At 39.9% G+C, this 16,767-nt stretch overlaps 2 protein-coding genes across 2 annotated transcripts in view; both read left to right on the top strand.

Moving 5' to 3' along the window:
* Positions 1-2,464: 2,464 nt before the first annotated feature.
* On the top strand, positions 2,465-4,125 carry LOC138213818 (dromaiocalcin-1-like). Its single transcript, XM_069175098.1, has 3 exons — positions 2,465-2,676; positions 3,113-3,429; positions 3,934-4,125. Exons 2-3 carry the CDS (start codon positions 3,220-3,222, stop codon positions 4,123-4,125), a joined length of 402 nt encoding a protein of 133 aa, XP_069031199.1. The 5' UTR covers positions 2,465-2,676; positions 3,113-3,219.
* Positions 4,126-10,289: 6,164 nt separating this feature from the next.
* Positions 10,290-16,767, top strand: part of LOC138213896 (non-muscle caldesmon-like) — a 28,754-nt gene continuing 22,276 nt past the window's right edge. Inside the window, exons 1-2 of the mRNA XM_069175216.1 lie at positions 10,290-10,492; positions 15,871-16,011. Of these exons, the coding sequence (XP_069031317.1) occupies positions 10,293-10,492; positions 15,871-16,011 (341 nt within the window). The 5' untranslated portion in view covers positions 10,290-10,292. The remainder of the gene's footprint in view (positions 10,493-15,870; positions 16,012-16,767) is intronic.

Genomic DNA, 16,767 nt, shown 5'->3' with positions numbered 1-16,767 from the left:
ATTGTTGTAATTGACTTTACTGTTGTAAAGCTACAGTTTCTCAACAATTATTGGATGGATTCAGAGGACGTTTATGGGCTCCTGATGATGTTACCTACTGACTCGAGTAATCTTATGATTTTTTTGCTTATTTCTTTGTTTAATCACATGACCAACATTTTATTGTGTTGTTTTATGACCAAATATGGTTGCCAAATCAAATTCCCATCAGGCTCAGCTGTGTTTAGCTCATGATAGCATGTCTAATTGTGACAAAGTACATGAGGTATGTGATTTTATACCAAAGCTTCAGCTCACGTAGAGAAAATAAAAACATTAATGTGAAGCAGTCTGAAATGCTCGTTAAAATAATACATGAATCCAACATGCATATCATTTTCATGATGTTTTATTCAATTTTTTTCCCCATCATTGGAGACTTTGACATCATCTTGTTGACTAGAAAAATGCTGCCACCTAATATTTACTCTGTAACAGTAGCAGATGGAAGTGTGCATTCATTCTCATTTTCTTTTAGAGATTTTATGAAAATTCATTTTTAATTTCTGCCACAGAGCGAGGTAGCTGAGGTAAAAAAAAAACTTCCCCTCGGGGATTAATAAAGTAAATACCTACCTACCTACCTAGCTGAGGTGGCTGCGCGAAAAGCCAAAAGTCAGCATGTCTGCAATGTCAAAGTTTCTCACCTGATCTACATTTGGACTGCAGCATGTTACTACTTGTTGTCTTCTGTGCTGTTTGAAATTGGAGTCCAAGAACTTTAGCTAAATAAAACAAACTATTTAAGCTATTTTCCATTTGTAGCAAAATTAGCAAAATCTCCAATCACAAAAATTTCGTTTTGTTTTCACTTGTATTCTGACAGAAAACTGGTGCAAATGAAACTGTTTGAACTTTTGTCCAAACAGCAACCACACCGGCTTGGCCACCGACGTCGAACAGTATGATATTCAGGATCATATGTACAAGCGTGAGGCATGGGTCGGTTTGCACAAAGAAACGACCCAGCCTGGTTTATGTGGGTGGAGTTGGATCAATACAGATGGATTCTCAGAGTTCTACGAACACTGGGGACACGGCGAGCCAGACTCCTACGATAGATGTGCTTCCTTCTCTTACAACACCTTAAAGTAATGTGAAACTGTTCTTTACGCCTTTTAAAGATTTCAATAGTGTTTTTGTCGAGCAGATTTCAATTAAAATTACACTTAACTGCTAAATATGTTTCCTGAGCCTGTTGTGGAGTTTTATATCTTGTAATATTAATCCATTGGGCTCCATTGTACCACAGAGTCGTGACTGAAGTTAAGTCTTTTAGATTGTGAGTATGGATGCTGAGAGAGCTCGACAATGAACTCGAGTGCACTTCAATGTACCAAATCAGGAATTCATTATAACTGAATTGTAGTGTCAATCAAGCCTGACGTCAACTGTTTGGTTTGCGAGCTGCCGTCTGAAGCCTCGAGTTCGGGATTTCGGTCGTTTCCATTTTGCTATCTTGGAGCCAAATGTGATCCTATTTAGACTGTGACCCCGCCTTCCTATCTGAAACCACAGGCCTGTCAATCAAGCAGACACGCCACCAAATATACCACTTTTTGAGGTCTAATTCATAACTAATGACGGGATTATTTTCAGATGGACCACCAGAAAACGATTTCGAAGTATTCACTTTAGTGAATGACATCTAAAAGATTTACATACTATTACTATGGCAACCACGGGTCTGAACCATTGACTGGATATAAAAGTGTTCGTAGCTTCCGGGTCTGAAAAATGAGGCTGATGCGGAGGTGCCTTAAACTGTAATACCTCCGAGGGCCACTAGAGGTCAGCTCCAGAAATATCCGGCTCCATAGACTCCCATTCAACTTCTCTTATCAAATTCTCAGTCAATAAAAATGTCTCCACGAGTTATCTCTGTGTTTTTAGCTAAATTCACTCCTTCTTATTAGTTTTCTGGAGGTCCATCTGAAAATAATCCCTCATTCATTAGAAAAGAAGCTTCAAAAAGACCTGTTTTTGGGGGCGAGTCTCTTTGATTGACAGGCCTGTGGTGCGGTTAGGTTACAGCTATCCAATCAGATCGAGTCAGCTCCCCCTATCCCCTACCCCCTACTCCCACCGGTTCTCCCAAATATGGTCACTTCCAGCTCCAAACTAGAAAGATGGCGCCGGCTCAATTCCAAACTCGAGGCTTCATTACGGACGTTCACAAACCAACGGGTGACCTAATGATGTTGATTATTGCTTGTTTAGAAATCAATGTTTGTGTTACGAATATATGCATATTAAACCATGTCACTTGCATGTTTAATCTGTTTTATAGGCTAGGAAGGATATATTGTTTTTAACACAGTCAACTGTAAAGACTTCTGAATATTTATTTTTGCTAAAATGGAAATATTGCAATTTAACCATCAAATTCTTCTTTTATTGTTCCAATTTCTCCCAAAAGCTTTTATGGCCACAGATGTGATAATTTGTATCCCTTCATCTGTCAAACGGCACCTCCGGACAGTTTTAAGTACAAATTCATACCTCAGGAAAAGACGTGGTCTGAAGCCCAACAGTACTGCCAGGACAACTATCATAATCTGGCAGTTTTCCAAAGCGTTGAGCACACAGATGATATTCCTGAGGACTTTCTGTTATGGATTGGACTGCACAGAGAAGGTAAAGACTCACACAGCTGTCGCGCTTTTATAAACTATTCTGATGTAGTCAAGTAACCCATTCATTTGTACTTTTTTTTTTGTTATTTTTTTTTTGAAGATGGCATCAAGTCGATTCGGTCACCATAAGTGGCTAAACATGAGCATTCTCCTGGAGAAAAAAATCTGCCCCAAGCAATCACAACAATGAAACTCTCTTGCTGTCACCCTCATGATTAAAACTTTTAAACAACCTTGAAGACTTCCTTTTATTTATTTTTTTTAGAAAACTGACATGCAATTTGCTCATAGAGAAGAAAAAGGAGTAAAGACTCATTTTATTTCAAATGTAGAATTTGCTAAATTTTCCTTGGGTTGGTCCTCGGTTGATAGTTGATTTTCTTTGAGACGGTAAACAGATTTTTTTTCACCTCATCTGTTTTGCTCAACACCTGCAGGGACAACGTGGAAGTGGGCCGCGGGCGCGTCGGACCACAGGCAATGGGCGCCGAGCAACAACAGCAACAACGGCGACTGCGTCACCATCTCCTTGACCGACAAAGACATGGCTACCGAAGACTGCTCCTCCCGACTTCCCTTCGTCTGCATGAAGGACAACCTGGTGCTGGTGAAGGAGAACAAGACGTGGGAGGAGGCGCTGGAACACTGCCGAAGCATCACCGACGGCGAACGTCGCCACGAGCTGCTCAGCGTGCAGCCGGGACAAGATCAGCGCTACATGATGTACAAGGTTACGGAGGCCGACACTGAGGAGGTGGGTTCTTCCTCTGTAACCATGCTATGTTTTATTCTCGGCTAGATGACCATAGCTGACGGGGGTTTTACACTTTTTATGACTTGGACCTCCAACAGGTGTTCCGGTCTGAGCCCTTTGGCCCAACCCATGTAGCCTACGAATGTTAAACCTTCATCATTAACGATACAGATAGTTAGAATTGCAGTCGGTGGTGACTCATGACCAGTTTTATCGTTCTTATTAACTTTTTAAAAAAATAGCGTTTTATGGGTAAAATGCCTTCTAGGCTACGGGAGATATATATATATATTGCATTTTTATTTTTAATTACCAATACAGATAGTTAGAATTTAAATTGTTGGTCTTTAGAATTTGTGTTTTTTGGGTAAAATGCTTTCTGGGGGAGATGTTTTTGCTGCAGTGCTGTGATTGGCCACTAGGGCCCAAAACGGACTCACTGCTTTGTAATCTCTGTGAATTCACCCTAAAGGCGGGTTCACCGGTTGTTTCTTTCCCCTGCAGGTGTGGGTGGGCCTGCGTTTCCTGGCCGGGTATTGGCTGTGGGTGAACGGGGCGGACATGTTGTACCCTGGCCTGCCCCTCTGCCCGCTCCATGGGCAGTCCTGTGGAGTCTTATCCAAGAACAACTCTGTCAGCGTGGAGACCAGAGACTGTATGGAGAGAAGAAACTTTCTGTGTTACAATGTGAATTAAGTTGACATGAAGCTTAAGATAGAAGCAAACTTAAATCTATATTTACCAAATGGGTCTTCTATAGACTGTCAGCTACAGCTTAGTAAAAGTTTTGCTCGACTGTGTAGTCATTTAAAACCAAGAGATCAACTGTAATCAAATCTCTTTATGTATGCTTAGTCACATGAAAAAAAAAAAATCAATAAAAGAAAATTTGAAACGCTTTTTGACTTGTAAATATCGTAATAGCAGAAACCAAAACCGACGGACAGTTCACCTGCTCTGAACAATTAAAGCACATCTTCTTGTTCATGGAAATAACTCCTATAATTGATTCCTCTAAGCTGGTTGTGGTTACCAACATTAGAATTGTTATTGAAAACTAATAAAATAAAAAATAGATATGATGATTTTTTTTTTTTTTATCTTGCCCCTACTAATACCCCAGATTACAATGACAACATTAAACTAATGGAAATTAAACTGAAACTAAGCATTTAAAAAAATAAAGACAAATATTTGTCACGTCAGTGAGCATTTGCTATATCTATATGTATATTATATGTGGTTAATGGTCAGCGCTTTTATAGTGCTTTATCGGTCTCAAAGCGCTTTTCCATTGTTTTCGATTCACACAGTGAATGTATGCCATTGGAGGAAACCTGGGGTTCAGTGTCTTGCCCAAGGACACTTAGGCATGTGGACAGGAGGAGGCGGGGATCGAACCGCAACCTCCCCATGTACATGAAGCATTAGCTTCACTGCGTTGCCGTATATAGCAAGTCAGCAAGTTTAACACTAGCGAAGTAGCTAATGTGGTAAAGTTAACATCATAAATATTCAAATAATAAATAAAACAACATGAGCTTGCACTGCTGTGTTACCCTTATTAAAATATATATATATATATATATATATATATATATATATATACATATGATATGACATTTGATGCAATGATATATATTTATATATATATATATATATATATATGTATATTTCTTAATATATATCATTGCATCAAACGCGAACGTTAAAAAGATGACAAAAAAAGAAAAAAAAAATCGCTAAATTGTTCATTCTGGCTCCTTAGTCTAATTTAAATGTTTAGCAAAGACATTAAAGACACGATTTTAAAAATTAAAATAAAAAAATAAAAAAACATAAAAATGAAAAGCATTTTTACAAGAACTGTTATTGTTGTTGTTGTGAGAAATCCATAAACTTGAAAATTACAGTTGTGAGTTGGGGGAGTGAGTATCAGCATTGGTAGGCACACACACACACACACACACACACACACACACACACACACACACACACACACAGAGAAAACGGCAGAGTCCTGAGCGGCGGCTGCCATTTGTCTTGGGAGTGAAACGAATGAGATCTTGGTTTCTAATTTTGGAAACGGATTTAAAAAAAAAAAAAAAAAAAGTCAAATCTGAGGAGATCTGGAATGGATTTAAAAAGCTGCACGACGGATGTCGGAGTTCGTTGTGATTGGAGTTTTTCTGTTCTTTAACAGCTAATCCCACACTGTGTTTAATGAAGCTGGCATTTTTTCAGCCGTGAATGTTTCGCAGATGTGTCATGAGCTCGTTGCTCGGCAGCGATGGAAACCTCAACCGGAGAGGCTTCCTGAGACGGTGATCCTGGTGATTGGCTTTACAAACTGTCCTGTCAAAATGGGTAGCGACTGAGATTGAATGATTTCATTTCATTTCAATGCCGTCAGTAATTTGTGAAAGCTCTATGATTCTTTTATCTTTGTGGCAATTCAGTCCTACGGTTCAATAAAGAAACAGAATTTCACAAAAAGCAAAAAACAAACATTTATATGAATTTACCAGTCACCCCCCGGACCAAATATTTATCAGTCCTTTCCAACACAATCCAATGAGTATTTTCTGAAAATGTGCCTCCACTAAATTCCCTTCAGCTTTTCCAAAAAAGACGAATTCACGGTTGCGCAAAGGAAACCCACCTGGTTGCTCGCTTTGACCCGATGCGCCTTTATTTGGGGGGTTTTGAGACGTTCTGCCACTCGGAAACACGAATGTCAATCAAAACAGCTCTCCGCGCCTCACTGCCGTAGACTTCTTGAAGTATTTGAATTAAGGGCCTATTTCCCGAAGTTTGACACAAAAGTTTGACGCAGACATTCTGGCTCCGCTGTTTCGGGCCCGCCAGAAAAAGCTTTGAGTTTTTTTGGGGGGGAGATTAACACTCTTAGGGGAAAAAAAAGCGGATGCCAGGATGATGTCGATGCTGTTCAGCTGCCGTGTGTTGTTTTTTTGTTTTTTTTTCTCTGATCCTGATCTACGACTGTGAGACTACTTATCCTGCTCCGGGGTTCTGTAACTCAACATTTTCTTCTTTTTTTTTTTTTTCTTTTTACAAGTACAAGAGAAAATGTTGAACGTATGAGCTCACCATCTCCTCGGTGTATGCGGTATATCAGGTGGGTGAAAGGTTTGGCAGAGAATGACGGTGAAGTTCATTAAAGTCAATGCTGAGCTTGTAAAAATCGGACACTTTTACGCCCACCTTAAAAATGCCTTCCGTCTGGGGAGTTCTTCTACACTCTCTCCCCTGTGATAGTTTATTTTTTATTTTTTATCAGTGCTTGAGTAGATCAATCAATCAATCAATCGTTACACTGAAACTAACACAGTTTTTTTTTCTTTTCTTCTCCCTCCTCCAACGAGCTCTAAAACCTCCAGCTGTTCTCGGATGAGCTGTCGAATACTTCAGCTCGACATCACTCACCTTGAATCCGTTCCCTCATCCGTCTGCCGGCTGCTCTTCCTGCTCATGACGGCGTCTTTACGGGACAGCTGGCAACGTTTTACCGAAGTGAGGAGGTGGGAGGGGGGCTGGAGTTTGGAGCCGGCAACCTTCGGGCCAAAACTCAGGATAGAAGCTGTCGATTTGTTTTTGGTCAACTTTTTTTAAAGAGCTGTGGCTGCAGAGCGACTTTAAAACTCCATTGTGGACGAGATATAAAATAATACACCAAAATTGTAAAAAGCAATTGCACCATGGAAGAAAACCCCAAAATATAGGAGGTACACGTAGCCATTGCGTTGTCTCCCACTGTCTTTTTTTTTGTCACCGCCAATAGGGGGTGCCAAAGTACAACATTTTTAAATTTCCCCTGTTAATAACTTTAAAGGTACCTTGTGAGGATTTTGACCACTAGTGGCGCTATGGAGCAATTTTGCTGATGACCAAATTCCCAGCGGCAGCCAACATTGACATCACCCGTTGGTTTGTGAACGGCGCAGAGTTCGAATTTTGGCCGGCGCCATCTTTGCGAGTTCGGAGCGCTTTGGAGCAGGAAGTGACCATATTCGAACGAGCTGAGGGAGGAGCCAGAGGTGGATCCGACTGATCTGGTTGGAAACTTGACGTTGCTACGTCCCGTCCACTAATAGCTGAAAGCTGACTGCACCACAGGCCTGTCAATCAAACAGTTAAGCCCTCCCAAAAACACTGCTTTTCGTTGCTTATTTTTTAATAAGTGACGGGATTATTTTCAGATGGACCTCCAGAAATGAAGGAAAAAGGAGCTAATAAGAAGGAAGATAGTTTAGCTACTAAAACCGAAATAACCTCTTGAAATTTTTTTATTGACTTTGCATTTCATGAGACTAGTTGAATGGGAGTCTATGGAGCGGGAGGCTCTTTGGAGCCGACCTCTAGTGGCACTATGTGGTATTGCAGTTCAAGGTACTTCCGCATTGGCCTCATTTTTTAGGCCCAGAAGCTACGAAGCAATACCACCGGGTGCCACTAGGAGGTCGGCTCCAAAAAGCCTCCGGCTCCATAGACTCCCATTCAACTTCTCTCATGGAATACGGAGTTAATACATTTTCTCCACGAGTTATTTCGTTTCTGCTGGCTGAAGTCGCTCCCACTACTAACAAGATGGTGCCGGTCAAAATCCGAACTCGCAGCCGCATCACGGCTGTTCACAAACTAACGGGTGACGTCACTGTCGGTCGTATCTTCGCTCAGGATCTAAACAAATTGAAAACCCATCTGAATATCACAAGTGATTGTCAGCAGTCTTTCAACTGAAGTTTACTTGAAAATTTCCTAGACAGCACGGTGTGTGTGTGTGTGTGTGTGTGTGTGTGTGTGTGTGTGTGTGTGTGTGTGTGTGTGTGTGTGTGTGTGTGTGTGTGTGTTCTAACTCTCTCGACTCAAATGCCTCCTTCGGGGGAAATACTGGAGAAAGTGCTGAAGTTTGGCGCCCGGGGTGGGGGTGTGTGGGGTGGGGGGGGGGAGTCAGTTTCAGAACCGAGCTCTTGCAACAGTCAGACTGTGTTAAGTGCTGTGGGAGTGTTGCCGGGGCAACCGTTTGGTGGAGTGTTTGTGAGTGTTTCAAGCTCCAGAGGGATTTGAGGGGTGGGCGTGTGTGTGTTAGTGTGTGTGTGTATATATGTATGTGTGTGTGTGTGTGTGTGTATATATATATGTGTGTATGTGTATATATATGTGTGTGTGTGTGTGTGTGTGTGTGTGTGTGTGTGTGTGTGTGTGTGTAAATCAGTGTTGGCTGGAAATGCCTGGGTGACCTAATGCACATCTGTGTGTGTTGGACTGATAGTTGGAGAGAGTTTTTAACAGAGCAAAAGTTCCACGTTTCCTTTTTGCAGAGAGCTGAGCCCTCTCTTATCTCGGAGACACTAAACAAAAGTAAACAAACAAGTAAACAAACAAGCGTGCGTGTGTGTGTGTGTGTGTGTGTGTGCTTGCTATTACCCCCCCCCCCCCGCCCTCCTCCTTTCGATGTCCCGACGGTGATGCGGCTGGGATCGGCTCGTAGTCTCCAGCAGCTGCTCCTGTTCTGAGCTGCCATATCTTATTCATAACCTGCAGAACAGTAACCAGATCCAACGCACTCGTTATTCCTTCGGCCTCGTTCTCAGGCTGCTGCTCACGCCTGAGGTTTTTACGCGGCCGCCACAAAGTTGTTTAGAAATATTGAGGAAAGCGGTTAAAATGATATGATTGATATCTTAATCCTTCAGGTTTTAATGTCAGATGTTACAGTTCGTGCATTAATCCTGTCGACCAGCAGGATGTCCCACTCTGCAGAGTTATCGATATATTTCCTCTGTGTAATAATAATAACACCATTCGTGCTGCCAGTTTTTGCAGTTTTCCATCTACTTTTTATTGGGAGAGGTCAAATTTGGGCAACTTTTTGTACCATTCGGGCAAAACAACAAAACTGTTATAAAAGCTCGACCACATGTCGCAATAGTGAACAAAGGGTGATTTCGGTTTATTACAACTTAGTTGAAACTTTTGTCTTCTAAATATCATCCTCTAACAGCTCTCTGATCGGTCCTGAATTAATTTAACAACACGACAACGACCCAAAAAAAAACCTGTGATTTTTTTTTTTCTTCCTCTGCTCACTTCACTTTATATGAAACCAAAGGAATTGAAAGGAATTACTTTTTATTGCCTAAAACTTCTAAATGAAGTGACATTTATGATGATTAGTGGGTTTTAATTGAGCTAACTTTATAAGTCCAGCCTGGCACCACTGAACACTGAAACATTTATGTGGAATAGAAAAAACACAAATCGGTGAAAGTGGTGACTTTACATTGTTTTACAATTTTTACCTTTTTTTAAAATGATCTTTTCTGTCTGAATTGGACACTTCTAGTTGTTTTCTCTGCAAATCGGAAGTGAACAGAAAAAAAAAAGAAAAGCTCATCAATTACGAAAAGTCAACTTGACCTTTTGACATGTAACACACATGTTGAAGAGGTCTGTTGAAAGGAAAGATACCCGCTAATGGTTTTCAGGCTGTTCGGAGGAACATCAATCATTTTAGAGATTTACCGATTCATGAAATTATTGGAAATGAATAAGTAGTCCATGAAAGTTTTTATTTAGAAAAACAACAGAGGATCTGCAACATACATGCAGATAATAATGTCACCAATCCTCTGTTGTGATATCATCTTACTCCCCCCTGGGAGAGTCACATGACCCCAGTTACGGTGAGAAGCAGGAGGAGGAGGGGTGAAGTGGGAGGGGGTAGGAGGGGAGGAGGGGGGGTGTACAAAATGCTTCAATGAAAACCACATGGAGGGAGGAGAGAGCTGCAACTAAACAGAGAGGGGGAGAGAGAAGGAGGGAGGGAGAGGGAGGCCGACATGAGCTACAGAGACAGGAGAAGAAGAAACGGAGAGCAGCTGTCTGAGACTATACAGGACCAGGAGAAGGACCAGGACCAGGACCAGGAGCAGATCCAGATCCAGATCCAGGGCCAAGGACCAGGAGCAGCCCGATCCACCATGTCTGAGTCCATTGGCAGGAGAAACTCCAGCAGGCAGCTCCTGCAGAACCTCATCAGGTGAGAGCAAAATTATAATAAAAAAAAAAAGTCAAAAATGAACAATTGTTTTATGGCAGCTCTACTGCAGCCGTCACGAAATATTTAAACTTTAATATACAGGCAGAAGAGGTGAAATACTGTGTTTAAGTGTTACTGAGGTATTTGTGTTTTACCTTTGTGCATTTATTTGTCAGTTAAGTATTTAAAATATTTAAATTAACTGTAACTCCACTAAACTAATGCTAAAATGTCCATAAATCACACTTTGAATGCAGGACTTGTGTTTGTCATACTAGTATTAATACTTCAGTTTCTGTAAGGAAAATATGACAGTAGTAATGTGTGTATATATATACACGTATAATTTTTTAAGTGGAAAAAAACAACTACAAAAGAGAGTACTTTATGTTTACAAAAGCGCAGAAACAAAATCAGGTCCTTCCCTCTCATTATAATGTGTTGCATTAACTTTCCTTTATGAGATGTTGAGGTGTAATGTGGAGTGTGTTTCAGGGTGTAACTGGGGTAGTTTGATTTTCCCACCTTTACCTCCACCCAGAATCTGTCACCTTTGCCTAATTTTCGATTTTTTTTTTTTTTTTTTTAGATCTCCATGTTAAAAAGAGGTGTTTTATTGTAATTGCCGTGAGATGGAGAGTTTTGCTTTTTGGCCTCTAAGTCTGCGGCAGGAATGCCAGATTGCTTTTTGTTTTTCAAATCTGTATTTTAACTTTGTCTCTGTGGGGAAATGTGCCCTGCAGCCAGAACACACGTAAAACATAAAAAATGCGAGTATATAAAACTCTAATGACGCCAAAACTCTCCCACACACAGTCACATAAAAGAGATCCACATTTACAAAGTATAAAAATGTTGATTTTTTTGTTTTTTGTTGATTTACTCTCATGTTTCATTATCTGGTTTGTGGTTAAATGCTGCACACGACTGCATCCTCTCGCGAAGTCTCATTTACATCCACGGGAGGGGCAGAATATTAGAAACACCTGTGAACGTAATGCACTCCAGCACAACACTTATCTATCGCCGACTGTGACGTCGGCGTTAAACGTGTAACTTTAATTAACACCTCTGTGAAAGTGTCAACAAAAAAAAACAAAAAAAAATGCAACATAACAGCCATCATAAAAGTAGAATTTTACGGAAGAACTCTTGCACTAAATTGTATTCGATTGTAAAGGTGCACCAAATAAAGGGGCCAAATAGAGCATGAAGATCTTTTATAGATGCAGAGGGATCATCACCTGCGGAAAACGTAGTGTTTGTGTCTGTGCTGCCAAATGAAAAAAAAAAAAAAAAAACACATTGGAAAAAGTGAAAGAAGTTCTTGAAAGCTGAACAAAAAATGTTTTGTAATTCATTTAAATAAAGAAAATTCTAAATATCTGGATGCTATTTTCTGCATTTATTTATTCATATAGAATAAATATCTTGCAGATAACATAAAATTAGCTGAAAGGGTCGTTTACTGCTTTATATTTGATGTTCACTGATGTTCGTTTTAGGAGAATTATTATGGGAATTTCCTTTTTTATTCTCTGGTTGTTGTTTGTTAAGGGCCCTGAGTATTGGCTGACAGGCTCCACGTAGCCCTAAAGGCAAAATCCAGGGCAAACAAAGATTGATAAATTGCCAGCCGATACAAACAGCGCGACACTCGATAAACAACCCCTTTACTTCTTTAACCTGGATTTTGACTGCTGGATGAAGACTGCGTTTAAATTGAAGAATAGAAAGTGAGGATGACAAAAAGAAAATATATTAGAAATGGACAAATCCCCGGTGGAAATGGGAGATTATAGTAGTGGTAATTAGAAAACTACAACTTAAAGGGCTTCTAGCTTCAGAATTAGCATGTTGTGATTGGCTGTCAAAAGGTTTATAGTGTGTTTTCAAAAGATGTAACCTGAAAAAAAACACCCACGAAAACCAATCAAAAAGGGGCCGAGAATCAAACCATGTGGAACGCCAAACTAAAGAAACAGAAATGTTACATGTTCATAATTTCGCACTAAACATCATAAAAATGAATTCACCTTTCCATACTTGCTCCTTTTCAGAGGGAGGATGGACGCCATTTAATTTAATTGGTAAAAATAATCCTGATTGTTTGCTGCAGGCTGTTGGCTGTGTGGTCTTCCTCTGTTAAAGGAGAGGGACCACCCTCTCCTTTAACAGACCCAGGAGTCTCATTCATTGTATTTGTTATTCATATTTGCGCTCCCCCCTCCCCCGACCTTTGCCCCTCTTTGTCATTTTTCCTCCGTGAAGTGGTGGAACATTTCTGCGTGACTTCACCGAAAATGACACTCAGCTCCGAGTTCAATGGCTTCTTTTATAGCTGCAACTTCCTTAATGGCCATGACATCATCTGGCTGACTCCTGAACCCCCCCCCCCCCTCTAGACTACACACACACACACACACACACACACACACAAAGAAAAGGCCGTTCCCCAGACCTCCATTGCCTCATTGTGTAAATGGTGGAAAAAGTGATGCCTATCAAACAGATCTCCTCCATAATTTCACATTTGTGCCTCGCGGCATCATTAAATGTCCCAGCAGACCCCAAAGGGTCGCTGTAAGTCCAGACAACAACACAGCTGGAGCGGCATGTGAGTAAAACGCAGTCACGTCAACGTGGGCTTTTCAGGGGATTTCGTGCTCTTTCTTTCCCTTCGTTGCGTTTCAGGCAGCAGTGACGAGGTCCAGACGATCAGACGAGATCCCAAATGACTCACCCCGCACCCACAAAAAAACCCAGCCCTGTCACCCATCAAATCAATTTAAAGCAATCTTAAGACTCCTGCCAACATGGCTCCTTCTACAATCTCCAGTCAGATGTTATGTAGGTCACTTTCTCCACATCAGAATGACCGCGGCGTTCATGGACAGCTTTAAACTATGACGTTTTCCTTTTTCCTTTTATTATTCAAATCCGTTTTTTATTAAAGATGTTTACCACCACCACCACCTCTAGTGGAAACCTGGCTGCACCACCGGCCTGTCAATCAAACCAGACACTTCCCCCAAATATTCTGCTTTTTTGAGGCCCGATATCTAATTAATGACGGGATTTTTTTCAGATGGACCGCCAGGAAACTAATAAGAAGGAGTGACTTTAGTTAACCATAATAAAAATGGTTGACTTTGTATTTCATGAGACTGGTTGAATGGGAGTCTATTGAGCCAGAGCCATTTTAGCGCCAACCTCTAGTGGCCGTGTTCGGTATTGCGTATTGCAACAGATGGCTGCTTTGCCACAACTTGCATGCTGTTTTTGTCATTATGAAAACACCAAATTGCTAAAATTGATCGCTTGTTTGCGAACATCATGGCATCACTGTATTATATACAGTTTGCTCGGCACATTTAAATTCCTTTACTTAGAGGAAATTGTGAAAGTGGATGCTGTAGAAATGTTGTGATAACACGTCATTGAAAAGTACTCAGTGATGGATTTTTACAGTTTGTGTAATAATCTCTTCATTTGCTTTGATTTTGATCTTCCCAAAAAGTCACCTGAAGGTTTGTTTCAGCGCCGACTGTTTTTTTGCTTATTTTTTAGCGATTTTGTTTCTGCGAGACCAAATCACAGTAATTAACTTGACGAGATCAAAAAAAAAAAAAAGGGATCCAAGTCGTAATAAACTGGAATTTTCTTTAAACAACAATGAGATCACTCTTCGGAGAAGTTTTTTTTTTTTGTACCCAAACTGAGCCCAACAACAGGTACCGCTTCCAGTAGGTGATGTCAAACCAAGCAGCCAATCAGACGGCTGGACTGAATATTTCCAAAGATCTTCTTATTCCAATTTCCTGACGAGACTTTCTCCAGACTTCCATTATAGTTAGAGTCTCTCTCCGTCCTTTGTCCTCCACTTCGTCCTCCTCCTCTTCCTCGTCTCTCTGTGTGTGTGTGTGTTTCTCTCCAGAGATCGAAATGAGATGAAACAGCACAGCAGCTCTGCCAGATGTGCTCGGACAATAAAAGGAGTTATTGTTATCAAGTCCCGCCCACATGGAAACTAAAACCGATCAGACAGAGGAACTAAAATGAGCTCCCTATGAAACAGAACCAGTTCTTTTCCGATTATTTTTAATTAGTAAACCTTCATTGTTTAAAATTTTCCATCGGTGCATTTCATTTCACTTTTTTTTTTTTTACCAGAAAAGTAGCAAATAGGAAATGTTAATAAAGTCCGTTTGGGTGCCAAAGTGGTTGCTAATGAGATTTTAAGCTCGTTTAGTGACTCACTATTTAACAAACACACAAAATCAGCCCGAGGGTGTTTTTTTATGGTTTGGGCCTCTTAAATCCATTAAAAGACGTTTTAATGAAGTGATACTTTAGACAACATCATTCTTCCAACTTTGCGGCAGCAGCAGGAAACCCATTTGAGAAATGGTTTGCTGGAGGGAGATTTTTTTAGCATCCACATAATTTTAGCCACGTATCTGAACATTTAGGGGTTTCGAACTCCTATCCTTAAAGTTGAGACTGTAAAGGAAGGGAAGCCAACTTTACCAGAAAACTTGTTAAGTGATCAAGCAGATGAAAACTAGATGGAAGATGTTCATTTGTGGTTTTCCTGGTGAATTAAAAGTAAGTTTACAGGTGTTTTTGTTTTTTTTAATTTAATGATGCCTTTAACCTCGCTGGCCCTCTGTCACGCTGTTACAAAACATTGTTCAAACTAACAGATTTATTCTAAAAAAGACACTAAACATGTTTAGATGAATTTTGTAAAACATGAATAAACTGATGCAGAATTTATTTTAATCTGATGGAATCATGCAGTTTTATATATATATTTTTTTCCTACTTTAAAGATCCTTTAGTGGCACAGAACAGGAAAACTGCATGTAGAGAGGATACCAACAATCCGAAGTCTCCTCATGCTGATAGATGTTACGTGTATGTTCCTGCTGGGGAACAACTTCCTTCTTTATATCGTTGTACACTGAATATCTCTGGGTTTTGATATTTGTAGATATGACTTTGGACTCTGGAAGGTTAAAATCAGCGTTTTCCACCTTTTTATAAAATGTTCATGTTTTTTTTAAGGGTCTTAATGGTCTTCTGTCTTTCTTTAAGAAACAGCTCAAAACTATTTTAATGATGTTGAATTTAAGTATTTTTTCCCTTTTTTTTTTTTTTAAATTGCTAACTCGTCTTAAAAACGGCATTATCTTGTTTTTGTTAACCTTCTCTTGTAAAGCAGTGCTTTACATATAAAGTTTATTATCATTATTACAACATATGAACGACCGATGATAATAATAGAGTATTTGTTACAGGGTTTGCACAATGCTTCTATTTTAATGCGCGACATTAACGTTAACAGTATCAAACATTATTTGTCTTCTCTGCAGGGTGACAGCGCAACGCAGCCAGGAGGATGCCGAGGAGGTGGAGCGGGAGCGACGGAGGAGAGCCAGGGAGAGGGAGCGAGGAGAGGGGAACCCCTCCTGGCCGGAGCCCCCCCGACATGACAACCTCACACACAGCACAGAGTGAGTACCAACCGACTGTCCGCATCGCTTCACCGGTCTGCGAACAGTCAACCAGTCGGATGTGAAACAAGGAGTATTATATTATATTATATTAATAATAAGTATTATTCTAGCCTTAGTTTCCATCTAATGGTTTTTTTATGTGCATTTTTTATTTGTGTGTAGGAAATTATGATTAAAAGTGCAACATGGCATTTTTTTATTCAACCAAAATAAAAATAAAAACTGGACTGGAAGCATCATTCAAAACACCATCATTCAGATGTGAACATCATTTTTGTTTTTTTTGAGTATTGTAAACAAAAGACTTTCTTTCTGTCCCAGAATCTCCGAATGAAACAAAAACAAAACTCCTCTCCTAATAAAAGTTAGATTTTTCTTATATTAGGAGTAAAGAAGTAAGTATTTATATAGTCTGTAAATCATCTTTTGATAAAAAAAAAAAAAAAAAAAAAAAAAAAAAAGAACTAAGATTTTCAGGGTGATTTCACTACCTGCAATTTTAAGTTCATATCTTGGTCATAATAATTGCTAACCATTTGTGCTATAGCATGTTTTTTTCAGGACAGTCTAAGCTATCCAAATATGTCATCATTAAATTGATAATATGTACAGATTTTTTATATTAGTCTATATATCAAGGGGGAAAAAAAAATCATTTTCATCTTTCGTGTCTGTTATGTTTTTACATGTCTCACCATAGAATATCGGCAGTAGAGATATCTTCTCATCATTTTGGAGGAGATTTGTCAAGAA

This window comes from Embiotoca jacksoni, unplaced genomic scaffold (genome assembly GCF_022577435.1).
Source record: "Embiotoca jacksoni isolate LCO1_2020_lvr unplaced genomic scaffold, fEmbJac1.0.p SCAF_64, whole genome shotgun sequence".
Lineage (NCBI taxonomy): Eukaryota > Metazoa > Chordata > Actinopteri > Embiotocidae > Embiotoca > Embiotoca jacksoni.
This window is presented reverse-complemented; position numbering and strand designations above follow the sequence as displayed.

Excerpts from the sequence above, each read along its gene's own strand:
- LOC138213818 (XM_069175098.1), top strand. The coding sequence starts at position 3,220 with ATGGCTACCGAAGACTGCTCCTCCCGACTTCCCTTCGTCTGCATGAAG. Across the intron at positions 3,430-3,933 it reads CGGAGGCCGACACTGAGGAG|GTGTGGGTGGGCCTGCGTTT; the intron begins GTGGGTTCTTCC and ends TTTCCCCTGCAG.